Consider the following 26,266-nt stretch of genomic DNA (forward strand, 5'->3'; position numbering starts at 1 on the left):
CGTCGGGGGCTCCCTTCAGCCAACCTCTGGGACTGCGCTTGGAGGTGCTGACCTCTTTGGGGTTTTGGGCCCCAGACCAGGATACAGATGTGGGGTTTTGAAGCTAGAGAGCCCGGCCCGCCCCTCCCCGCCCCACGTGTGTTCCCACATTCTTCACCCCGGATGCCGACCCCGGCCCAGCCCTCGTTCTGCCGTCCTGGAATCGTCCGTCCGTCCGTCCAGCTCTCCCACCGGGCTCTGCACCCCTTGGGACCAGCCCCTGGTCCTTCCTGCGTCTGGCACACAGTCGGCGCTCAGTCGGTGGTCGATCCATGGAAAAGTCACATCCAGTCCGTCCCCTGATCCCTCGGGAAGCAGGCTGCTGGCCCGAGGACACCAGACGGCCAGCGGGGTCCCGTCCTGGGGTGCTGGGACCCCTGACAACAGTGTGGCCCGCCCCAAGGCTTGTGGCCGGTCCAGAAGTGCTGCGGTCACACAGTCCCTCTCAGCACGCTGGGGAGAAACCTAAGCACAGGGTGACCTTCAAATTCGGTTAAGAATGGATTTTTCCGATCTTAATAAAGACTCACTTAGCTTCTGAATGCGGGGATGCATCCCGTCTAGACTCGCGGCCTCCGGGAGTCCCTCCCGGGGCCACCGGGGGCATTTGTGCAGGACGGTAACAGGCTGCGGGATGGATTCACGGAGCTGCTTGAGGCCCGGGCAGGCCTGGCTGCCAGCAACCGGGGAAGAACGGGGCGAATACGAGTGAGTGCCCAACGCCCCCTGGCAGGGGGGGTCAGCGGGCACACTGGGGGCCACCCTCTCCTTCTCTGAGATTTAAGAAGGAACACGCTCACCGCAGTCAAGCAGCGCAGGGGTCTGTGAGCAGCAGGCCGATCATTTTCCCGGCTCTCTGTCACCCGACCCCGGCAGCCGCCTGTGCTTACAATCAGATGTGACTCCTTCCCCACGTTTCTTATTTATTTTTGAAAGAGAGAGAGAGACAGCATGAGCATGGGAGGGGCAGAGAGAGAGAGAGAGAGAGAGAGAGAGAGAGAGAGGCACAGAACCCGAAGCAGGCTCCAGGCTCCGAGCTGTCAGCCCAGGGCCCGACGCGGGGCTCGAACTCACGGACCGCGAGATCGTGACCTGAGCCGAAGTCGGCCGCTCAACCGACGGAGCCCCCCAGGCGCCCACCACCTTGCCCCCCACATTTCTACACTGTGGAAAAATCCAGGAGAGGACCTTCTCTCCCAGTCACGGAAACCGAGATTCTCCCGTACCCCAGGCTTTCTGTAATTCAAGGGCATCTACCGCGTTGAGGCAATCACAGCACCCATCCCGAAACCCTTCCCCAGAGCCCCCACAGTCCAAACTTCTGGAAACCAAAAGTTTTCTGAGCTCGTTTGGCGGTGAAACCTGCCTGGCCTGGGGGCTATTTGTAGTCTCAGCTTTTTGCACACTGGGTGTGACCATGCACATGTTTTGCACAAGTACCCTGTGCAGCCCAGGCCCCACTGGGCGTTAGGTGAAATACAGCCTCTGCACGAAAGACGCTGGCCACCAGCCGAAAAATTCCCAAGCGTCTCTGGCCCCAAAAGCATCCAACAAGGGCCTACAGACCAGAAGTGACCGGAAAGCAGCTGCTAACCCTTAAAACAGGGCACAGTCTCGATGCCTCCACCTTTCCGTGACGCTCAGGGTGCCACAGGGCCTTGGGACGTGCTGAATGTTCTCCGTCACGGAGAAATTCACGGGGTTGTGCTGCAATGGACATCTTGACTCTCCTTCTCTCTCTCTCTCTCTCTCACACACACACAAGCCTTGTTTTCTACAGCGCAGATTAGCAGTACGTACCCTGAATGCTGGCGAAAATGCGAGGCAGGTGAAGACAGCTACGAGCCAGGTGGCATTGCTCCAAGACTCGGAAATTGGAGGAGTGTCTCCAACTCCAGGGTCTGCAGGCCATCAGCTGTGTGACTCAGGCAAGTGACATGACCTCTCTGGGCCTTGGGAAACTGCGAAGCCGTGAGGCCACATGCAGCTTTCCCTTCTCGGCCACCACCCCTGCCCAGGCCAGGACCCCGACCGCCGTCTCCCAGCGGTCTCTGCCTGTCTCCTTCCTTCCGGCTCGCCTGCCCGACACCACGCAGAAAAATTCTCTTAAAACCGCTTTCGTTAGGTCGCCCTCAACCCTTGCTTCAAACACACAATGGCTTTCTATTGCCCCAGTGAATGGAGCCCAACCTCCTTTGTTGGTTTAAGAAAGAAAAATCTTATATTAAAAATAATAAATCACCTGGAATTCCGTCAACCTAAGGCGGCCGACCTCCCCCGCTTGTCCACACAGGCACACGCAGAGGCACACGGCTGTGATCACGGGGGGTGGGCACATCTGCATCCCGCTTGCCATGCGTCATGTCATTCCTGTTTTTCCCGTGCCGAGAAAGAGCCTCCACATTTATCTGAGAGCTGCTGGTCCCACGATCGGCCCCAGCAGAGCGACGGATGTTCTGAACCTTCAGAATCTCATGTCGGAGGGTGTCTTAGCAAGCAGTTCCCGAAATGCATGATGCAGAATAGCAATCTGTCCTCTACCCGGAGGGTCAGAGCGAACGTCGGAACATGAAAGGCACTGATAAGTCCTGCTGCGCACAACCCAGCACAGATTCCTATAACCTGTTCCCAAACACACGTGAGCAAGGAGGAGAAGTCATCCCAACACCCGAGTCATCAGTGTCCCTTGGCACACACCCGGGGGCAGGCTAACCGTCTGAGGTCACCCCGGACGCGTCCAGAGTCCTCTCCTGCCCAGAAACCTTCCCAAATGTCCTCCAGCGATCTCCCTGGTAACTGATTTGAATCCTGAGCCTGGTACTCAGGGCTCAACAGGGACTTCTGTCCTTTCACCTCTCGGAAAAAGTTCCCTGCGGTTACTGCCGCGGGCAGAGCTGGAGGAAACGGCCTCAGACCAGCCCCCGACCAGCTGGCGGGGTGAGGTCAGGCGACTGTTCCCTTCTGGGAGCCCCAGTTTTCTGGGAGATGGAGAAGCCAGCGGCTCGGCACCAACGTGTTATGATTCTAGCCTGTCTGGGTTTTCGGCTCACGGCCGCGGCAGAGACCGATGGGGTTACCGTGTCCAGGAAGGGCAGCGACGAGTAGCCCTGACTTTTCTTCCTAGAGCCAGTCATGACGTGGAGTCAGAGGGGCCAGACGGAGAGCCCAGGTCTTCTGTGTGTGCCCCGGCGGACGGGTCCTGGGCAGGGCCGGGGCCCCGGGACTTCACTTCCTCCCCGTAAGATGAAACAGCCTCACAGACACAGAGGCACAAACACTCCCGGAGACACTCACAAACACGCACACAGAGGCACGTGTCCAAGTGCGTGTAAGACTGGCGAAATCTGAACGAGGTCGGTGGATTGTGTCGAGGTCAATATCCTGGTTGTGACATCGGACCGCGGTTATGCAAGATACCGCCACTGGGGGAGATTAGGGGAGGGGCACCCAAGGTCTGTTACCTCTCACAACTACGTGTCAATCTACAATCATCTCAAGATAAGGTTGTTGTTTTTTTTTTTAATTTTTAGACAATACCGCCTTCCCCCATCTTTTTTTTTTTTTTTAAATGTTTATATATTTTAGAGACAGAGCAGGAACAGGGGAGGGGCAGAGAGAGAGGGAGACACGGAATCCGAAGCAGGCTCCAGGCCCCCAGCTGTCAGCACAGAGCCCGACGCGGGGCTCGAACCCACAGACCGTGAGATCGTGACCTGAGCCCAAGTCAGATGCTTAACCGACTGAGCCTCCCAGGCGCCCCTAAGTTTTCTGTTTTTGTTTTAAATGAAGCCGGCCAACTAACACCTGTAGCATGGGGACGTCACACGTACTCAACAGGCCGGTGTATTTACCGTTCCCTCTGGGACACCCAACCGTATAGCAGGTGTTCAATAAATCAACCCTGAAGAACAGGATAGACGGAAGAACATGGAGAACACAGGAGATGTTCGGGAGCTTTCCTCATTCTCTTGCTAAAAAGCCTGAACAACAGCCCAGAGAAACGAACCCGGCGGAGCCCGGGCGCTGGGCGCACCGTCAGCGCGGGGCTCCCGTGGTCTCTCGGCACCGGGGGCTTGTCACCATTCGCCAGCTGCCGGTCCCGGGAAGCCACTCGGAGGCTGCCGAAGAAAACTGCCCCCTCCTGGTCTCATACCCCTCTGGCCACTTACTGCACGGCTGGCGGGGAGGCCAGGAAGTCCCCAGGCTCCCCACTGCCCGATGGGGCAAGGCCAGGGCGGTCCATGGGGCCACTCGATGGGAACCAGAGGGGGGGGGGGGGGGGGGCCCGGGACGGGGACGGGCCCAGGGCGGAGGCTTCTGGGAGGGCAGACGAGGTTCGAGAAGGCTTACTAGCCAGCAGCCCACATCTGTGAAAACCCAGAAACCAGCTGGGTGTCCGGCAACAGACGAACAGTGGTCACTATCTGGCCCCTCCTCCAAGGACGCTCCGTGCCACGAGGACTGTGTCACGGCCGGCCCTCTGCCCTGACATGTTCCAACTTGCCCCGTCTCCCCTACGAATCCTGCCACCATCCCCCACCTCTCAGCTAGGGAAGTCACAGCACAAGTGGGCTGGAAGGTCGGGGTTATGGAATCACGGGGAGTTTTCATCACGTCCTTTCAGTCTCTCTTAGCTAAGTTTTCAACACCGAACACGTGAGACTTCAGGCAAAGGACTCAACACTGTCAGGTAAGATCCCTTGAGCCCTTGGTGCCAACTCCTCCCTTGTCCCGGGCCCCTCCCTGTGCATGCTCCCACCCTCATGTTCTGGAAGCTTCCCTCAGGGTCTCGTCCTTCCAGGCCGCCATACCACACCTACCCCGAGGGAGGGTCTGAGTGTCACAAGGTCCAGGACATCTTCTCAAGCTAAAATGCTTCTCCAGCATCGCCTTGAATGCATTTTGCAGAGTCCCAATCCGCTGGGGGCGGGGTGGGGGGTGGGGGGGGTGGTTAGGGACGCTCCTTCCGCGTGGGAGCCCCGTCTCAACCTGCTGGACACACGCCCCGGTGGCGCCCAGGAGGAGGAAACCACGACGGCAGCTGCCTCGGAGCTGTGAGGCCGGGCTGGGGCGCAATGCTCCCCAAATCCCCACCCCGACAACGCGATCGTAAGGTCAAGATGACAGTCAGCGCTTATACGGAGCTTGCTGACTGCCAGGGACCAGGCTGAGTGCTTGAGGCGCATGAATCCACTCGACCCCCTCTTTGAGGCTGATTCAATCACAAACGCTTTACAGATGAAGAAACTAAGGGGCACAGGAGTTACTTGCTCAAGACCTCACAGGAAGTGTTGGAGCCGGGATCCGTCACCTTTAAAAGTGAAATAAAAAGCATTAAAATCCTTTTAAAAAACCTTTTAACGTTTATTTATTCTTGAAAGAGAGAGAGGGAGAGAGGGAGAGAGGCAGAGAGAGAGGGAGACACAGATTCCGAAGCCAGCTCCGGGCTCCGAGCTGTCAGCCCAGAGCCCGACGCGGGGCTCGAACTCACGAACTGAGAGATCATGACCTGAGCTGAAGTCGGACGCTCAACCGACTGAGCCACCCAGGTGCCCCAGAAATCTTCTTTTGATGTGAAGGCTCAAGACTAGAAAAGAACCCTAACATCTGTTGAACGTGCACTGCTGTATCAGTAAGTGTAACCGGAACACTTGCTCTGCATCTCATTTAAAAGCAAATCACACTTGGGGCACCTGGGGGACTCAGGCGGTTAAGGTTCTGACTCTTGATTTTGGCTCAGGTCATGATCTCACAGTTCGTGGGATCGAGCCCTGTGTCGGGCTCTGTGCTGATAGCACGGAGCCTGCTTGGGAAAGTGTCTGTCTGTCTGTCTGTCTGTCTCTCTCTCTCTCCCCCCATCCCCCACTCACACGCACACCCTCACTCTCTCTCTCAAAATAAATAGATGGGGTGCCGGGTGGCTCAGTCGGTTAAGCGTCTGACTTCAGGGCACGATCTCACGGTTCATGGGTTTGAGCCCTGCGTCGGGCTCTGTGCTCACAGCTCGGAGCCTGGAGCCTGCTTCGGATCCTGTGTCTCCCTCTCCCTCTGCCCCTCCCCTGCTCACGCTCTGTCTCTCTCTGTCTCAAAAATAAATAAAACATTTAACAAAATTCAAAATAAATAAACAGACATTTAAAAAACAGTAAAAGCAAATCACACGTAAGAATCCCCACGCATCGCTGGTGGGGATCTAAACCTCCGCGGCCTCTCTGAAAAAGGTCTGGCAGTTTCTCGAACAGCTAAACAGAGTTATGATAGGACTTAGAAATTCTGCTCCCAGGAATACACCCAAGAGAAAAAAAAAATACACTCACGCAAACACCTGTACGCAAATGTTCGCGGCGGGAATCACAACAGCCGAAAGGTGGGGGCAATCTAAATGCCCACCGACGGACGGATGGACCGAAAATGCAGCACATTCACACGCCAGAATATCATTCGGTCATAACAGGGCACGAGGGCAGGGGTGACCCTGGACAGCCCATCGCTAAGCTACAGGAGCCAGCCACACAAGGCCACGTGTGGTATGATTCCATCCCTAGAAAACGTCCAGAACAGGCACATCCATCCAGAAAGTAGTGCTCACAGGGACTTGGGGAGGGGAGCTTGGGGTGCCTTTCGGGGGTGATGAAAAACGTTCTACAATTAGTGGTGATGGCTGTACCGTTCTGTGAGTGTAACAAAACCACAGAACCGCATGCTTTAAAAGGGTGAATTTCATAATATCTCAATAAAGCTATTGTCAAAAAAATTATTTTTTTTTTTCAGAGAAGGCAACTCCCACAGGAAAAAAACTTCCCCTGGCCCTGAGGGGACACAAGGAGGTCCTGGAAACGGAAGGGCGGTGGGTTCAGGGGGTGCTGTTCGCCATCTGGCTTTGCCCTCCTGAGTGTCACCTTGGTACCCGGGGCTGGGGATCCCATGCCCCTCACATCGTGAACGCAAGCACCTGTCGCCAGAGGAAAAGCCGTGGCTGATGGAATAGAAATGTCCCAGGGCACCTGCGTGCAGCCTCAGCCTCCAACGTGCCCCGGGCCAGGCCCACCCCCTCCCCAGACCTCAGGGTCTTTGACAAAAGTGAGGGCTGTCGGACTCAAGACTCACAAAGGCTCCTCCCCGTCCTAGGAGTCTAGCTCTGAAATTTGCCATAAATGCAAAGACAAAAGAAACAAGAGATTGCAATCACGGTCACAGATAAAATATACTTTGTAGCCAAAGTATGGGAAGACACTTTTTAACAGTGAATATTTTGTATAATAAAAAACAATACGTCGTTATTATGTGCATATGTTCCAAATAAGAGAGCCATAATATACGAGAGACAGCTGGTTATCCTTCGCATCTGTGGTTCTGAGATAACACAGTTTTCCTCTTCTGCGTTCAAAAATGTTTAAGTCTAGTATGTTTCTTACTCACGCAAGGTTTGATAAAGTCCCCTCCAGCAAAAGGACGTAGCACCTTGACTACCAGCGAGGTCACAAGAGCAGGCTGATGGACAGAAATCACTCTCACCTCCACTGACTCAACAGACAGAGAGGAGATCAGGCATGGAAAATGTTCCCATAAGCATTAATAACCTGGAAAAGGGCCTAGTGGCCTCACGAACATTTCATCTACACTTGCAAAAACAGAGCAAGGGAGGCTGCAAGCATAAAACACATTACCTTTCAAGCCCGAATGGGCTGGTTAAAAAACTTTTAAAAGGCACAGTCTCTTAAATATAAACCTTTTAGGAGATCAGTAAAATCGATACACCTCTAGCTGGATTGATCAAGAAGGAAGGGAAGGCACCATTTACCACCATCACCAAAGAAAGAGGGGACATCACTACAGAACTTACAGACATTAGAAAAATACTAAGGGAATAGAGAGAGGCGCCTGGGTGGCTCAGCTGGTTACGCTTCCGACTCTTGATTTCAGCTCAGATTCTGATCTCGCTGTTCATGGGATTGAGCCCGTGTTGGGCTCTGTGCTGGCAGCTTGAAGCCTGCTTGGGACTCTCTCTCTTTCCCTGTGTCTCAGCCCCTTCCCCTGCTTGCACAAGGGCACACAAGTGCACGCACTCTCTTAAAATAAATAGGTAAACATTTAGGGGCGCCTGGGTGGCTCAGTCAGTTGAGCGTCCGACTTCGGCTGAGGTCATGATCTCGCGGTTCGTGGGTTCGAGCCCCGCGTCGGGCTCTGTGCGGATGGCTGAGAGCCTGGAGCCTGCTTCGGATTCTGCGTCTCCCTCTCTCTCTCTGCCCCTCCCCCGTTCATGCTCTGTCTCTGTCTCAAAAATAAACATTAAAATTTTTTTTTAAAAATAAAATAAAATGAATAAACAAAAAAAAAAAAAAGAAAAAAGTACTAAGGGAATATTCTACAGAAGTGATGCCAATTAATTTGACTACCTGCATGAAATGGATAAGTTCCTGACAAAACAGTAATTACCAGAACAGACTCAAGAAGAAATAAACCTCATGGAATAATTCTCTCTCAGCACACCAAGACGGCGGCCAAGTCTCTTATCCGCTGAAGAACACAGGGTTACCGACCAGAGCAGGTTTTTAAACGCGGACAAAGCTAGTTGGTTCGGGCAGTGACGTCTCCTAGAACTTTCATTTCTGGTGGTTTTTAAAAACATATATTTAATGCCATCTCCATTCATCCCCTCCTCCCCCAGCTCCTATCCTCTCTGAGACTCTGATCTTGCCACAAAGTTCCTCAGGAACACCGCTCCCGTGGGCTGCAAGGAAACACCGTGTTCGATACATGAGGGTCAAAGGATACCGACCCCAAATTTAGCTATTTCCTCCATCCGGTGGGAGACACGGGGCTCACACGTGTGAGGAGACCACATGAGACCGCACAGAACAAAGTTATTACCGAGAGTGACCAAGCTGCATACAGACAAGTGCCTCGGGCAGCCAGGAGAGAGGAGAAACTTCCAGCGGGCAGGAGTTAGCAAAGGAAGGTGTCCCGGAGCAAGAAACAGACAGCAAAGTGCAAGAGAGAGCAGACGTCAAGCCACGACGGCGGGGACGAGGCTGGGGTTTCAAGCAATAACGAGGAGCTGGGCACGCGCGTAGCGCTTTTCAGCGCACCCGTGACAGTGGCTCTCTCCCCACCGGGAGCCACACGACCCCCGTGAGAGCCTGATGACAAGAGTTACGGACCCTCTCCCCAGGAAAATACACGTATGTACCCAGTTCTGCATTGCGTTTTGAGGGCTGAGAAACACGTATGTGAGAAGCACGGGTGTTTGTAAACTCTCCTAACCCGCTTCCAGCGTGTTCCTCTTCCTGGGGCCCGACCCCAGTGCGGCCCCACCCGGTTCACCTCCCTCCACGAACAGGGTCCAGATCCCTGTGTGTTTGAGCTCCACGGCTCAGCTCTCCAGAACGAGGACTGGCGAAGGAGTGAGACGGCCCGTAGCAAAAAGTTACGAGACGGTACTTGCTGGGCACGTACGATGTCCCGAGCCCCGTGGCAGACGTGCCGTGGGAATTCCCACATCCAGAAGAGGAAGCGGGGCCCACGGACAGACCGACAGACAGGCGGTCAGGTGGCAGGTGCCTGCCGACCGTCACCAACTGCGAACGTGGGTCGTCTCGGGGCCACGAGTCCCGGGAAGGGCCCTCCGCCGTCTGCCCGGATGCCCCCTTGCTCTCACAGGCGGCACCAGGAACCCAGAGAAGGAGTGACAAGAGCTCAGATGGCAGGTGCCCCAGGACAGTTGCAGGTGTCGCATCCCCTGTGCTGCCTCCTCCCACAGCTCCGTGGTGGGGTCACTTGGAACACGGCCCGGATTCCCTGCAGCTGAGGCCAAGGTTCACGGGAGGGTAACCAGGAGCCCTCCCTACGTGACAGGCACGACCCTGGTGGGGGCCTTGTGAGGCCAACGGGCTGTGAGCGGGGCCTCAGACGCCTCCCTCTCCTTCCCCTGCTCCCAGCAGTTTGGTCGCCACTTCTGCTGGAGTCCTGACTGCCTGCCAGGCCCCCGCTGGGGACTCTGCCCGTCACGTCCCACACACACACACGCACACACACACGGCTCTGAGGCGACGTCCCCCCAGGCCCCCAGAGTTTCCCACAATGCCCCACGGAGGTACACGGAGGCAGCTCTCCCGCGGACCCGGGCCCGGGGAGCTGGCCGGGATGCCTCAGGCCACCGGCAGGCCCCCAGCACGGAGCCCCCCGGGGAGCTCCCGACCGCGGGCCGGGCCGGGGTGAAGCCACCGGGAGGAGGACTGGGCCCAGGTTCCAAAAGGCCCACGCGGAAGCCAGCGAGGGGGAAACATGTCTCCTGCCGCCCAGGGAACTGCCTCTTCCCCCGCGTGAGCGCTGAGAAGGTCCGCCCCGACACGCTGGGGACGGTCCCACAAACGGGGCGGGGAGGGCGAGGAGCTCCAGAGCAGAGTCTGGTGAGAAGTTTCCAGAGCGTGTTCCAAGCATGCTCCGCTGAGCTCCCACAGGCTGCGGGCCAGATGCTGGGCTCCTGGGGGGTCCTGGGCTGAGGGCGGGCGGGGACACGGCTCTGGCCGCCTGACGGCGATGACATCGAAACGCAGGCACCCAGAGAGTCACCGGGAAGGGGCTTCTCCCAGACCTGCGGCCCCAACGCAGCTGGCGGGGCGGAGACAGCGGCGGCCAAGGGTGCATCCCGCCTGGTGCTGGCAGCTGGGTGGCCTCCGGGGGGGGGGGGGGCGCCCTCCCTCTCGGAGCCTCGGGGGCCTCGGTTTCCAGGCGGGGGACGTGCCGATAAAACGGACTGCGAGGTGCTACCGGAGAGAGACGCGGGACCGTGACAAGGGCACCAACGCATCAGAGACACAATAGTCATAAACGTGCGGTGCCTGCAAGACTCAGCGAGGAGGAAAACACTGACACCGTTAGACGGGGGGGAAAAGGAACGACTCCCCCCGAGAACGCAGCACGGTCTGTGTGCACACGTCCCGGGGCACGCACGCGTGCGAGGGCACAGGATGTAGGAGAGAAGGATGTGAACGCGTGGGGCGGGGGGAGGGTGCTGGACGTGGGCAGGATGTCTGTGCACGTGGAGGGGGCCGGGGGAGGCCGCAGGAAGAAGGGCCCCTCCGGGCTCCCGCGACACCCCCCGCAAGCCGCTGTCCTGACTCAGCGGGCCTCCAGCGACGCCCGCCCGCCTTCCGTGGGGCTGCCCGGAAGCCAGTCCTTAACCCCCAGAGAAAGGTCCCGGTGTCCCGGGCACCTGGCGAGAGACGGGTAACCGGTCACCGGGGACCCAGGTTCGCCCGTCCGTGGGGAGGAACCCACAATCACACGGCATGGGAGCTGGCAAAACCAGGCCCGCGACCACCCTACACGTTTTGTGAAGTGTGTTTACTTATTATGAGAGAGAGAGAGAGAGACCCAAGCAGGATCCGAGCTGTCGGCGCAGAGCCTGAGCGGGGCTCCATCTCAGGAACCGTGAGATCGCGACCCGAGGCGAGACCCGGAGTCGGATGCTTAACCGACCGAGCCACCCAGGCGCCCCTCGACGCGTTTCTGCAAAGGGAAGAAAATGCAGAGCTTCAAGAAGAGGAGGAGGGCGAGGGGTGACGGGAAGCAGGAGGGTGGGGCCACCAACCGAGCCCCCTGTTGACACGCAGAGCGTGAGGAGGTGGAGAAAGGCCACTGGGGTCAGTCTGATGCTCTGTCACCATCAGCCCAGGGCCGGGTTTCTCCGCACCGCAGGGCTGAGGGGAGGGAGTCCGGGAGCCCCCTTCCGTGCTTGGCTGGGGACGCACAAGTCCGATGGGCAAGTCCTCAGCTCCTGCACGAGAGGGGAAGCGGGGGCTTTGTCTCCAGAACGGCACCCCCTCTCTTCCACAGGCAACGGGCCGGGGGAAGGGGCCGGGCTGCTTTCCGCAGGGCTGGCGGCCCAGGGACATCCAGGCCACTCCACCCTGTGCCTCCAGGTGGCCCCCGCGGCCGAGCTGCTTTCCTCGGGGCGGGAGCAGCCAGGAGCCCCGCGAAAAGCCCCTCGCTCTGAAGGCCCGGGGCCTCCCGTGTCCAACGGTCCCGGGACGTCGCATAATCGCACAAAAGGATGAACAGCGCGGGACTGTGAGAAAGGGAAGAAGCCACGCCTGGAGGAATCCAGCCGCCCAAAGGAATCGGATTAAAGGAGCTGCTGCTGTGGCCAGTGGGAAGCCAGGCTCTCAGGCCAGCTGAGCCCCCGCTGCCTGAAGGCTCCTCCCGGCCTCCCTTGTCCCTGAGTGGCCGCTGTGCTGTGGTCCCCAGGAGCCCCGGTGCCCCCTTGCCCCAGTCCTGCTTGGCCCAGGGATCTGGAAGGCCCACGCCTGCCTCCCACCTGCCTGTGTCTCCAGCCCATCAGGACCCACACAAGCCTCTTAATCCCCGTCTACAAAGCCTCTCGTCTGGAAGCCGGGAGACGAGGTTTATGGGTCCGGGGTGGCCTATAAAACAGCGCTGCCGTGTGTCAATGCTCCGACCCCCTCCCCCGAGCCCCCTTTCTGGAAGCGGGTGCTTGTGCGGCTACACCAGGGCAGGGCGGGATAGAGGCCAGGTCCCTGCCAGTCCCACATCATGTCCAGGAAGTGCTACTTAAGCCAGAGCGGGGGTGGAAAGGCCGAGGCCCTGGAGCCGGACCACCCAGTTCTCCGTGGTCCCAGCTCCCGCACTCACTGCTTGTAACTCGATCCCGAACTCCCAGGTTCAGGAGTCTCGGTCTATGCATCTGAAAAATGGGCCCCATGCCACCCATCCACAGCGCAGGTCACCCCGCCCTCCATGGTCACGGGAGGAACCCGCAGCCCGGGGAGGAGACTGGCATCTTCCCCAAGGTCCCCCGCGTGGCTGGTGACAGAGTGGGGCCAATGACGGGACCCACGGAGGTTTGGGGCTGATGACCCATCGGTGGGCAGCCGTGGACACGGAGCTGAGACGGTCGGGTGACCCACAAGGCAGGGGTGAACTGCACCTGGCACGCGGCCACCTGTCACCTGCCCCACATTTTCCACCATGAAGCGCGTGACACTTTTAATGTAAAACACAACGCAGTCTGAAGATGCCTTTCGAACACTGAGGCGGTTCCTACGGTACAATCGACTGACAGTCAGCAGCAAGCACGTTAAAAGAATAAAATAACATTTAGAATGCGTGACTGGCGTATCAACTCAAAAAAAGAAGACCTCTGTGGATTCACCGCTGATTTAAAACCCGCCCAGGGACGCCTGGGGGGCTCAGTCGGTTAAACGCCCGACTCTTGACTTCAGCTCAGGTCACGATCTTACGGTTTGTGGGATCGAGCCCCACACTGGGCTCTGTGCTGGTGGCATGGAACCCGCTTGGGGCGCTCGCTCTCTCTCTCTCTCTGCCTCTCCCCCGCTCGCATGCTCGCTTGCACTGTCTCTCTCGCTCAAGGTAAATAACGTTTAAAAAAAGCAATCAAATAAAACCTGCCCGTTTGTAGGACCCCCAGCAGTGACCCCCTCCTCCAGGCAGCCTTCCTAGATCCCCACTGGCTCCCCTGCCCCCACGGGGGCCAGGTCCTGGCTGGGCCCTCAGCCCTCCCCGCGCTGACCCACACACACCTGCCACGTGGCTGCATCCGGGTACCCACTCGGGAGGAGTGTGGTGCCGCAGGGAAGCCTTTGGACGCTGGAGCCGGATGGCCCGGTTCAAATCCCAGCTCCTGTACCTCCCGGCTGTGTGACTTTGGGCAAGTGACTTCCCCTCTCTGTGCCTCAACTTCCTCATCAACAAAATCGGAGAACCTGCCCGACACGAGGGGTGGAGGCTTCCACGGGGCACAGCGGGACGGCATCAACACGCTCTGCTTGTCATCGCCGTCCCCTCCCACCTCGCTGTGTCTTCACGGGGACCAGGTGGACGGACGGAACCCCAGGGCCCTTCCTCGTCACCGGCTCTGCCCCACAGCTGTCACTAACCGGTGGGCGGGGTGTCGTGGCCACCGTGGGCTCTACCTTTGAGGGGCCCTCCTTGGGCCGCGGGCTGCTCCCTCGCCCCCACTGCACTCTCACCCCACAACCCACCAGGCGGAAACAGTCACCCCCAGCGCTGCCCGCTCCTGCCCGGGGTCCCAGCATGCCCGTCCTGGCCCAGCTGAGCCACATGCTGACCGCGACCTGTGTGCCAGTCGTCTGAGGCTGTGGCACCTCGTGGAAGAGTCCCAACCCAACCAGCGGTCACTGCCGCAGCAGGGAACCAATGGCACACGGCCCGGGCAGCGGGGGCAGGGGACCGGAGCACCACGGGACTCACGGCCAAGCCAGACGTGTGTCTCGGGGGTCTTCTCCACACACCCCCCGGTCCTGCTCCTGCCGACGGGGCCGAAAGACGAGATGGCTACTGCTCGGCAGCTGTACAGGAGCCCAGGGGCCCAGCCAGCAGGCCACCGTCTACTCCCATTTCACAGACAGAAAACTGAGACCCAGACCGGGGGAGAGTCTTGCCTGCGGCCACTGTGAGTGCTGGTGCTCAGAATCCGGGACTTCTGCCTTCCAGGCTGGAACGAGTCCAAAGCCCCTTCCCAATTCTTTTTTTTTTTTTTATTGTTTTAATGTTTATTTACGAGAGAGAGAGAGGGACAGAATCCGAAGCAGGCTCCAGGCTCCGAGCTGTCAGCACAGAGCCCGACGTGGGGCTCGAACCCACGAACCGTGAGATCAAGACCTGAGCCGAAGTCGGGGGCCTGACTGACTGAGCCCTCCGGGCGCCCCAGCCCCATCCCAATTCCTAACACAGTCCCTCTTATCCCAGGGAGAAGACCAACTCCCACCTTCAAACTGAAATTCGACGTCAGGAGACCTAGGCTAGGAGCATGGCCGTGGTCACGTTTAGTTGGTCGACCTTAGCTGACGGAACCACCCAAGTCGTACTGTGTCATTAAAACCCACTAGGGGTGCCTGGGGGGCTCAGTCAGTTAAGCCTCTGACTTAGGCTCAGGTCACGATCTCACGGTTCATGGGTTCGAGCCCCGCGTCGGGCTCTGTGCTGACAGCTCGGAGCCTGGAGCCTGCTTCGGATTTTGCGTCCCCCTCTCTCCCAGCCCCTCCCCTGCTCGTGCTCTCTCTCTCTCTCTCTCTCTCTCGACAATAAACACTAAAAATAAATAAACAAAAACTAAACTCCCTGGTGGGAAGTCTGAACAGGAAGCGTGAAACACAGAGCTCCCAGGGGACTGAGCAAATCCCTGCTCAGGGGCGTCTCCCCAGGAGAAACGCAGACACGCGTCCACACGAAAACCTGCATGCGGACGTTCACGGCAGCATGGTCCCCGGGGGGCCAACAGAATCAGCACCCACGTCCGCCAGCCGAGGCGCGGGTGGGCAAAATGCCCATCGGTGCAGGGACACCGTACTGACACCTGCTATGGCCGCGGCAGACCGGGGACGCGCGCTGTGTCCGAGGAGCCAGGCACAGAAGACCGCGAGTCGCGTGGCTCCGTGTGTGTGAAATGTACAAGAGGTACACCCACAGACACGGAAGGGACACGAGTGCTTGCGGGGCTGGCAGGGGTGGGGGGGACCGGATAGTGCCGGTGGCCGCACGACTCCCTGAATGAGCTAAATGTCACCGAGTTGTAGGCTTTAAAAGGGTGAATTTTATGGTGTGTGAATTACATCTCAACTGAAAAACACATAAAACAAAAACAATGTCTTCGCAAGGTCAGGGCGCCAGGCCTGTCTGCCCGGCCCCCTCCCCTGCCCTCTGGCACCCCAGCTTCCTCGTGGTCCCCTGCCCAGACCGTCCTCCTGGCTCAGGTGACAGCCCCCAGCCCTCCCCCCTCCCCCTGCCCACTCATTTGCTCGCAGCCACAGCCCTCCCTGCACCCCATCTGGGTTGCTCACTGTGGGATCCTGGGCCCAGAACAGTGCCTGGGACACAGCAGGTGCTTCATACAGACAGACTGAACAAAAGAATAGAATCCTTTCAGCTACCGGCACAGCTTTCAAGATAAAAGTCCCAAATTCCTGGGCTATGCTTACAATGGCCTCCCTCACCAGTCCTTACCGCAGTGCTAGAATCTTCTGGAAGCTTTAAAATACCAGGGGCCCCAGGGCTACCCCTTAGAGATTCTGATTAAAAGGCTGGGCTAGGGCCCAGTCACTGGTATAAAATTCAAATGGATCCAAATTGGCTCTCAGGCAAATCCCACTCCCCGCATCTAGGCCTTTGTACATACTCCCCAGGAGCACGTGACTCTCACATGGACCCGGCTGAGTCCTTTCCAGCCTTCGGACTCAGCTTAGAGAGCGCCTCCTCCAGGAAGCCTTCCCTGAACACACCAGCTTCCCACCCTCCTGCGAGCTCCCGGCAGGTTCCAGCACAGAACTCGGCACGCCGCACGACCACGGCCAGAGCCTGTCACCCCCCACCCCACTCCCCACCCACGCGAGCAGCCGGGGGCAGGGCCCGCCTGACTCCACAGCACGTCTTCAGAGCACCTGCTGGCACGTAGGTACGCAAACATCTGTCGACCTGCTGGGTGGAATGTGTGTTTCTCCCGGGCGGCCACGGACAAGAGTAGAAGCATGAGCAGGGACGAGGCAGCTGTGTCCCCGTCACAGGACTGCCGGGATTTCTTTCAAAACCTATGCGTCTAATCAGCTCGTAATGCTGAAAAAGTACACCAGCCAAGTGGCATTAGGCTGTGGGCTTGTTGGGCCCCTGGCATAGTGTCGCCCCCCAAAAGGTGATCCAAGAGGTTTCCTGACCCTAACGTGGGACAGAATATCACGGGAGGGGCCCCCACATCATACCCTGAGTTTAAAACCGCGACCCCGCGAGATGGGGGAGATACTGAAGGAAGGCGTAAACTCCCAGCTTCAAGATCACCAAGGGAGGGGGTCTAACGCACAGCCGGTAACTACCGCTACTGATCCTGTATCACATACTTGAATGTTGCTAAGACAGCAGATCTTAAACGCACAGAAAAAAGAAAGAAAATAGCGACGTGGTGAGACCGGTGGTGATCGTTTTATAACATATAAATGTTTCCAACCAACATGTTGCACCTTAAACTCACACAATGTTATATACCAATCATACCTCAGCACGGCTGGAAAAAAAGAAAAAGAAAATAAAGAAAACCTAGACCCCGGGAAGGCGCCCTCTCCTTCCTAACCCTGCAGAAGAGACGGCCGATAAATTACTGGACGTTCTACCAGCAAGGGCAGACGGCCCCGGCATCCCTTCTCAACACAGCCCCACCCGTCAGTCACACTCACGTGTGACATGCAAACCACCTGCGACCCTTGAAGCCCTGACCTTTCATTTTGACAGACGGGGAAACTGAGTGAAGGTCACATGGCGAGAAGCTCCCTCCACCACGGCCCCCGTGAACCTCCCAGTTGGGGCTACGTGGCCATCGGAGGCCAAGTTCCTAGATACTCTTCCTGGGGGCCAGACGCATCACCCCTCTCCCCGTCCCGACCAGGATAGGGACCAGGGGCAGAAAATGAACGTGATCTCCAGACATGGGTGCTTCCCCAGCCCAGAAAACGTGCCGACTGGGGAAACCTGCCCACAACCTACAAATCCTCCAAAGACAGTCACAGAGAGCTAACCTCCCAAGAGTAGGATCCCGAGAGATCTAAGCAGAGAAGAGGCCAGAAAGCTCTGAGGACTGTGGACTTCGCCAAAGACGGCCACCCTGTGGCCCTGCCCCTGCCCCTCCCTGCTTCCAGGGAGGGCTGAGCTTTGGAAACCTTCTGCCTCAACCTCCTCTTTCCCAGTTGCCTCCAATCACCTCCAGGTTTAGGACAAGACGCGTCTGGAGAGCTCACTCCTCTGAGCAGATGGCTTCCAACGCACCAAGAAAAGCACAGCCCTCCCCTCGGAGGAGGCGGTGGGAGCTTGAGAAAGGCCCAAAGCCCAGTCACTGCCCAGCTGCCGCCAGGGAGAGAGGGTGCCGGTGTCGGCCCAGCCGGGCAGCCCCCGCCCCCCGCCCACCCCGGCATCTTCCGGAAGGCTCCCCGCCTCCAGTCACCTTGCCTCGGTGTCCCACGAGCCCACACCGGGCTGGGGAGGAGGGCTGCCAGGCCCTCCCTGAAGAGCACGGAGCCGTGTGGGCGCCGAGAGCCGGGGAACAGGGGAAACAGATGTGCGTGCCGGCCCCGACAGGCAAGTGATGACAGGCGCTCTCTGCGGGCCTCAGACGTCAGCCTGGAGACAAGAAAGGGGCCGCGGCAGCAACACCTGTTTTGGGTGCGGAGGCCACGCTCCGGGGGCCGGGCCGGGCGTCCCCTCCGTGAGGGGCCAGGGTGCGGTTAGGTAAGCAGCTGCACGCTCCGGTCCCCGGAACGCTCCCCGGACAGACCGCGGGAAGAGGGCAGGGCGGCCCGCCCGCCAACTGGCTTGCAAAGGAGGCCGAGGGATCCCGCGGCGGACCGCTGGGGACGGGGACAGGCTTGTCCCACCAGCAGCGGGAGGTCCCAGCTGCAATCTGAACACCAGAGCAGCGCTGGGAGAGCAAAACCCAAGGGTGCCACTAGTCAGCAGGGCAGAGAACGGGGAGTACAGGACGTCCGGGCCGGCCAGCAGGGGACCTTCAGGACCTCAGGCCCGTGCAAGCTGACCTCCTGCCTCTCTGCTGCTCTGGGGGAGGGGGTGGGGCCCGTGCAGGGGAAATTAGGACCACGTCCCTCCAGGGCACTGCCACCTTCACAGCTGGAGCCCCGGGGTCTAGAGAGCCTAGAGGCTGGAGCACAGACGCCAGAGCGGGCCTCCTGGGTCCAATGCTGGTCCCGCGGTTACCAACTGAGCGACCTTGGGCCAGTCACTTGACCTCTCTGGAGTCGTCATTTCCGGTATGAAACAGGAGGCAGCAGCACCTGCCTCAACAGCGTTGTGGTGAGGGCTCAGTAAGAGCGAACACGGGGGAAGCATGTGGCACGGTCTGGAACGCGGAGAACATTCTAGAAAGGCATCATCATCCCTGTTACGTCCCCAGCTGCCATCTCGGGCAGCCTGGCCAGCTGTGCCCCCTAGCTCCAGAGGGAGGGACGACCGACCCCTTCTCCCCCGCAGGAAGGTTGGGGGGCAGAGGCCGCGACATGGCGGCATGCGGGGGCCGCCCAGAGACCTAACCCCGGGTCGCCAGCACCTCAGGGACAGAGAAGGGAACGAGCGTGTCCCGCGTTCCCACCGGGCACCAGCCACTCTCAGACCCCAGACCTTCCAGAGGAAGGATCACCTCGGCGTCCCAAGCGCAGTCCTGTGCACGCGGCCGGCTCAGAGGTCTGGTGGTTTACACGGCACGGTGCCCTCCAGGAGGCGTGCGCTCGGCTGGACCGAAAAGCCGCAAACGCGATCCCGACGGAGGGTGTCGGTGACTTCTTTTCTTTCCTTTCTCTTCCTCTCTCTCTTTCCCGTCCCCTCTCTTTCTCCATGTTCTTTCACACTGTTTAAAGCTGATTCACCAATGAATGAACGTTGAGCAGGAAACAACGGAGGCATCGCGGGAGGCGGTATAGACGAGGTTCCGGAACATGCCGTTCCGGCTCAGTGGTTTCCCTGTGGCTACCTTCCAATGCCCCTGGCCACTCCCACCCAAGTTCTCAAACCACACGGCGGAGACAGACAGGGCTCGGGGGCTGGCAGGAGCGAACCCTGCCAGCCCCCGCCAGGAGCCCCGGGTCTGTTTCCAGCCGCACTGTGTTGAGGCCTCATGCCCACCGTGGCGCCTCTGGAGAGCCCCGGCCCCGCTTTGTTTACGGCTCCGCGGGAAGTGGTATTCTGTGCCGGGCTCCGCGCCCCTCCCCCCGACACTGAAGGCGCTGCACTTGCCTCCAGATCCCCAGCGTCTGGAACAGTGCCTGGCTCAGAGTAGGCGCTCCATAAACATTTGTTAAATGAATGGCAGGGAGGGAGGAAGGAAGGGCAGGAGGCTGAGTTTCCGGCATTCTACCCTCTCACAGGCGGGAGCTGATGCTCCCCCGTCCTCCCTCTGACTACTGGAGCCGCACGGCTGCCCTCCCCATCCCGCCTCCCCCCCCCCACCCCCCCACCGCCAAGGCTGATGGCCTCGCCACCCACCTGGACGGCTGCCACAGCCCAGCCCTGGGTGGATCTCTTCCCGGCGCGTTCCAAGCCTTCTTTCAAGGACTTTTTCTCTCTCCCCTGTGCCTCCAACTCCAAAACTGCCTCCTGTGCCTGACTCCGGGGCCTTCGTGCACACCAGCTCCCCCCCGCCGTCATCCCCACTAAGCACCTCTGGTCGCCCCTTGCCTCCGCGCCTCCTCACCCTTGACCCCTCCCTCTCCACCGCACCCCACCCGAGGACGGAGTGGGGCTCGGGGCTGGGAAGACGTAGGCTGAAGACCCACTTCAGCCACCTCTACTGGTTGTGGGACGGTCACCGATGCCACCTGACTTCTCTGACTTCTCGTCTGCGAAATGGGGGCAACAAGGCCTCCCAGGAGCAGACGCTTTGGAAATGGCGCCAAACCGAGCAAGCCAGCCAGCCTTCCCCAGCTCACGCTGACCCCTTCCGGGCAGACTCCGGCTTGCGTTTTCATCCCCACGAGGCTCCCCTCCACCCCAACCTTCCCAGCTGGACTGTTTCCTCAAGTTCCTGCCCGCGAGGCCCGCGCTTGGCAGCTCATCAACGCCCGATGAGTGAGCAAATCAACAACGGAAAAACTCGCCACGGCGGGGACGCTGTGCAGAGAGCACTCGGAAACCTCAGAGAGGGCGCTGTGGCCAGCACGCGGCACGGCCACGGAGCCCGAGACCCGCGAGACCCGCGGCCACCCCGCGAAGCGACAGCCTCACAGAGGAACTGGCCTGCCTCCTGGAACAGTCTGCCCGACACACCAGGTGGATGGGAGGGTCCCACTGGGCGCCAAGGGCTTGACCTTCCGGGGGCATCCGAATGCCCACGGCGGTCGCACACTGGCCCTCCGCGGCAGGCGCTCCGAACCTCCGCTCCGCACCAGGGGGACGAGCACAGACACGTGCTCTCACGTGCTCAGTTCCCAGGAGACGGGGCAGGATGCTTGGGGACGGCGCTGGTGGCGCAACAAATGTTTATGGAGCGCCTACTCTGAGCCAGGCACTGTTCCAGACGCTGGGGATCTGGTAGCAAGCGCAGAAGCCGGGCTCACCTCCCAAGACCTGGCCCTTCCGGAAACCGCTTTAGATTCCCAGCAGCAGATCCACAGGCTGGACCGCCGCGTGCTGCTAACTAGGAGTCCGCACCCACAGCGGGGAGCGACGTGTGCCCCCGTTTAGAACGAGAGGCCCAACAAAGCCCCCAGCGACACCTCCACGGCCCGAAGGGGACGCGTGCAGAGAAGGTAGCCTGGGCAGAGCGCGACGGCACAGAGCAAGCACCGGTCGCGGGCCCCACGCCCGCGACGTGGTACCATGACAGGCATCCGATCAAACAGGCCGGTCTCACGGTCTCTGGTGGGGATTAGGGTTCAGGGCCCCCTCGGCCACGACGGTGATCCCAACTCACAAACACCTACTTCCCCAGACCCGCTGGGGGCAGGTCCTGCCTCGGCCTCTGCAGAGGCAGATCCAAAATTAACTGAGCCCTGTCTGGCTCCTGCGGGGCAGGCAGCATGAAGGCAGGCGCCTTATAAACAGGGCGCCAGCACCTCCCCCCCCCCCCCCCCCCCGCACCTCCTTCTGCACAGCTGATTTGCAGAGAAGAAAGACTCTCTTCCCGCCGCGGAGGGGAGTGGGGGGGGGGGGGAGTCTGCTCAGGCCACTGTCCCCCAGGGTCCCAAACCCTCACGTCTGAAAATCTGGTTCCATCTGCTGTTAAGCAACCAGAGGGTCTCAAAGGACAAGTGTGAACTTGGGTGTGGAAAGCTGCAGAAGCTACACAGTGCGAGCGCTGGAGCGGAGAGGACCGTCCACGTCTGCTGCGTTTCCAGAGGGGTTAGTGCAGAGACCTCACGGCGACCCGCGTGGCCGCACTAATTACCAATGTCATCAGGCGGATGACAGACGCGCCCTGAGCTTCCTCCGTGTGACAGACTCCGCTCGCTGCAAACACCCTCAAGTTCAGGCCCTGTTCTGCCACAAGACCGGTCCCCCCCAACTCCACTCGCCTGCCAGCTCGGCCAGGCCGGTGCCGTCCCCCAAGCACCAGCCCGGCGGCCCCAGGAGGGCACCTCCTACTGGAACGCGGCACACAGAACCCGTAGAAACGCCTCCCTGGCAGAGGCACAGAAAACGACACGTCTTCCTTCCCCGCTCGGATCGCAGAGGCCAAAGAGAAAACCACCGCTTACCTTCATCGCCGGTGCCACCGGGGAGCTCCAACCGAGGGGCCCCTGGCGGGCCAGCCCTTGGCCGGCGCACACCAGGGTCCCGCACTCCGCGCAGGCGCCGATGATCAGCTGCCGCCCATCGTCCACCAGCAGGCTGTGGCTCGCTCGCAGGGTGTAGAGGAACAGCGGCAGCCTGGCGACCCGCACGGCCCTCAGCCCAAGACACCGCTCCTTCTCCTGCTGGCAGAAGAAGCACACGAACGTCTCCACCCGGTACTGTCGAGACCAGGCGCTGACGGTGTGCTGGGCGCCGCGGGCCTCGTGCTGCAGCCACTGGCCCAGCAGGTCGTGGTAGCACAGCACGCAGGTGGCCACCAGGCCGGTGGAGTCCGCGGGCCTGGCGCGTGGGGCGGGCGGGTAGACGGTGAGGAACGGGAAGAAGGGCTCCTTTTCGCCCAGGCGGCCCGAGGGGTTCACGTTGAGCTGGAACTCCTTCCCGGGGCCCAGCTCGGCCCCGCAGACGTAGCAGACGGAGGCTGGGCTGCCCGGGGCCGACGCGGGCGGCTCGGAGAGGGCGGGGTCCGAGGCAGAGAAGGCCTGGTGGTACCTGCCCAGGAAGCCCTGCACGGAGGTGATAAGTTCGTCGTTGTGGCAGGCCCGGTACAGGGCCCACACGTCCTCCAGGACGCTGAAGCACTTGGGACAGCTCCGGACCTCGCAGCGCTTGTTGGGGCCCCGGGCGTTGGGGGGGCGGGGCAGGAGGCTGAGGAAGGGGAAATGCATGGAGCCCCTGGGGGTGCCGTTCAGGATCCTGGAGGCCACGGCCCGGGCGTCCTGGGTACAATCCTCCCCGCAGAGATAGCAGGCCTCCGGCAGGGCCCCGGCAGGCGGGCCCTCCTCCCTGGGGAGCCGGCGGCCCTTGGAGGCCATGCCCGGGGCATGGCTGTTCAGGGGCACCACGTACAGTCGCTGCAGGACGGGCACGCTGGCCAGCTCGAAGCTTTGCCACTGCTGCATGAGCGAGGAGAAGCAGCAGGGGCACACCAGGGTGCTGCCGCCCTCGCTGATGGGCTGTGCCCCCGGAGGGGGGCTGTGCAGCCACAGGAAGGGGAAGAAGGGCGCCTGAGCCAACTTTTCCTGCTTCTGCACGTGGATCTGGTGCCGCGAGGCCGGGGCCAGCGGCGACCCGCAGATGTAGCAGCAGAGGCCCTCTGGTGGCGCGGCCCGGCTCTCCGGGGAAGCCCAGGGACCGGCGCCTCCGCTCTCCTTCTCTCTGGCGCCGGGCAGGGGCTCCTCCTCGCTGGTGATGTTGATGTCACTGTCCTCGGACATGCAGTAGCTCCCGCGGGTCTCCCCCGGCGGCCTGCTCTCCGGAGGAGTCCTGGCGGCCGTGCCCGGAGGCACTCCTTTGGCGCCGTCCGCGGGGGCCGCCGGGACCGGGGGGCCTTGCCAAGGGTCCGGAACGCCCCTCAGGACGCTGGCCCGGGCCTCGGGGACCCAGTGCCTCCCGGCCGTCTTCCGCCGGCGCCTCGTGCCGGCCTTGGGCTCCCCGTCCCCGCGCGGCTTCGAGGGGACGCCCTCCTCCTCCTCCGCCTCCGCCTCCTCCGCGTCGCCCTGTCCCGGAGGGGGTCCCGGCGCCGGCCTCCACTCCTGGCAGCGGCCCGCGCGAGGCCCGGGCCCCGGGGGGCCGCGCGCCGCCCCCGCCGCCGCCGCCGGCGCCCCGTCCCGGCGGGGACTGGCGGCGTCGCGCGCGGCCGGCTCGGGCTCGGAGAGGGGGTCGGTGTCCGACAGCTCCGACAGCTCGGAGTCCCGCGTCTCGTCGCCGGCCGCGCCGCCCAGCGCGTAGGCGACGTTCCACTCGCGGGGGCCCCCGGCGGCCCCGCGGCGCCCGGCCGCGCCCGCGTCGCACTGGTGCGGCCGCTTCAGCCAGTACATGCGCTTGTCCACCGGCGTGCGGGCGCGCTCGAACGCGGCCCACTGCTCGCCCAGGAAGCAGCGGCACACGGCGCACACCAGCACGCAGCCGTCGGCCGGGCACAGCTCGCGCGCGCCGGGCGCCGGCTCCTGCTGCTGCAGGAACGGGAAGAAGGGCTGGGCCGCGGCGCCCGCGCCCGCCGCCGCCGCCGCCGCCGCCGCCGCCGCCACCGGCTGCCTCACCTGCAGCTTCAGCTCCTTGCCGCGCCCGATGCCGCCGCCGCAGATGAAGCAGGAGAGCGGCGCGCCCCCCCCGCCGCCGCCGCCGCCGCCGCCGCCGCCGCCGCCGCCGCCGCCCGCCGCCGCCGCCCGCTCGCCCACGGCTGCCATGAGCCGCTGCTTGCGGGAGAGCGGCGCCGGCCGCCCGCTCATGGCCGCGCCGCGTCCGCCCGTGCGCCCGCGCCCCCCGGGGCCGCCCTCAGCGCCCGCCGCCCACGCCGCCCACGCCGCGCCCGACGTGGGGCATGAGCGCGCCGCGAAGTTTGGCGGCGGGCGGCCGGCGCGGGCGCGGGCGCACGGCCGCTCGCGGGGGCGCACCCCCCCCCCCCGGCCTGCCGAGCCCCCGGCGGCGCCGCGGCGAGCGCGCCCGGAACGCAGCGGCAGCGGCGGCGGCGGCGGCGGCGGCGGCAGCGGCGGGCCCCGGGCGGCTGGAGCGGCGGCCGCATGTGCGAGCTCCGGCGCCTGCCAAAGCGTGGGGTCATTTAATTGGGGAGGAGGGGGGCGGGGCGGCGCGGAGGGCGGCGGGGGAGGGGCGGGGGGCGGGCGCGCGGCGGGCGGGGAAGCCCTCCCCCGCGCGCCCGCGCCCCGCCTCCCCGGCGCTCCCTCCCCCCGCCCCCCCGCCGCCCGGACTGCGCACAATGGCCCGGCGGCTCCGCGGTCGGGGCCGTGTCCGGCGGGGGCCCGCGCGCCGAGGATCCCGCCCCGGGCAGGGGCCCGCGCTCTCTCTCTCCGTCTCTCTCTCGCGCGCTCGCGCTCTCGCTCTCGCTCCCCCCCCCCCGCCCCCGACCCGGACAGCGGTTAAGTAAAGGGCGAGCGGGGCGCGCGGGAGGAGCCCGGTGAGGACGCGGCCGGCGCCGAGACTCCGAGGAGCCCCGTGGAGGGGGAGGGGGGCGGGGGGGGGAGAGTGGCTCTCGGGAGGGGCGGCTCAGGGCGCTGCGGCCCCCTCCCCGTTTCAAAGCGGCGGGGGTTGGGGGGGCGAAGGAGGGCCGTTGGCGGCCCTCCGCCGCCCTGGGTTGGGGCACCTTTCGGGGTCCAGTGCGCCGAAAGTGGAGACGGAACAGGAGCAGTTCCCTGGCTCCTGGGGCGTGGTGGCGAAGGCGCCGTCAGGGGGCCGAGTCCTTAACCTGCCACACAGCTCTTCCCTCCCCCCCCCCCCCCCCCCCCCCCCCCCCCGCTGCCCCGCGGCCACTGCAGCCCCACCGGCAGCACAGAAAGGGTCCTGCGTGTCTGGGCGCTGTGTGTTCCAGAGCAAGTGACTCAACAACTCTGGGCCCTTTCTTCCTCCCAATAACTAGGAGCTCTGGCAGGGGACCGACTGCGTGCCAGGGGCCATGCTAAGCACTTTCTACACATCAGCCCAGTGCCTGCCCCCAGTAACTAACTCTGGGTTGAGTGCTGACATCTGCCCATTTCACAGATGGGAAAAAAAGAGCCACTGGGGGTTTAAGTTACTTTTCTGGAGTGGCGGGAGGGATTCAGCCCCAGGCAGTGGACTCCAAGCCCCACGCCAGGCAAACATGTGGTCCCGTGGTCAGGCCCCTTCTGTCCTCCCCACCGCCCTGGCTCAGGCTGGGAGGCCCTTGTGCGAATCCAGGCCTCGCTGGGCCTCCTCTTCCCATCTACCAAATGACATCTCTTCCAGCTTCAAAAGTCTCTGAGTCTCTGACTTCAGAGCAGTTGACCGTGAGCTGTCCCTGCCTGCCAGCTGGAACCCAGAGTGAGCCTGGGGACAAAGGTGCCAGGTGGGCCCTCTGCCCTCCGGGGCACTGGCATGTAAATAAACCTAGGCTTCCCCCTTGGCATGGGAGGGGGGG

At 61.7% G+C, this 26,266-nt stretch overlaps 1 protein-coding gene across 5 annotated transcripts in view; it reads right to left on the reverse strand.

The window, feature by feature from the left end:
- The window catches only part of GSE1 (Gse1 coiled-coil protein), a 386,539-nt gene extending 362,618 nt beyond the window's left edge, over window positions 1-23,921 (reverse strand). For 2 of the 5 annotated variants that reach the window (XM_027076339.2, XM_027076338.2), the window contains exon 1: window positions 22,281-23,918. In XM_027076339.2, the coding sequence (XP_026932140.1) occupies window positions 22,281-23,591 (1,311 nt within the window). In that variant the 5' untranslated portion in view covers window positions 23,592-23,918. Of the gene's footprint in view, window positions 1-22,280 lie in introns of all 5 variants that reach the window. The other 3 variants (XM_053209955.1, XM_053209954.1, XM_027076337.2) reach the window with 3 other exon arrangements.
- Between the last annotated feature and the right edge of the window lie 2,345 nt (window positions 23,922-26,266).

Source organism: Acinonyx jubatus, chromosome E2 (assembly GCF_027475565.1).
Source record: "Acinonyx jubatus isolate Ajub_Pintada_27869175 chromosome E2, VMU_Ajub_asm_v1.0, whole genome shotgun sequence".
Classification (NCBI taxonomy): domain Eukaryota; kingdom Metazoa; phylum Chordata; class Mammalia; order Carnivora; family Felidae; genus Acinonyx; species Acinonyx jubatus.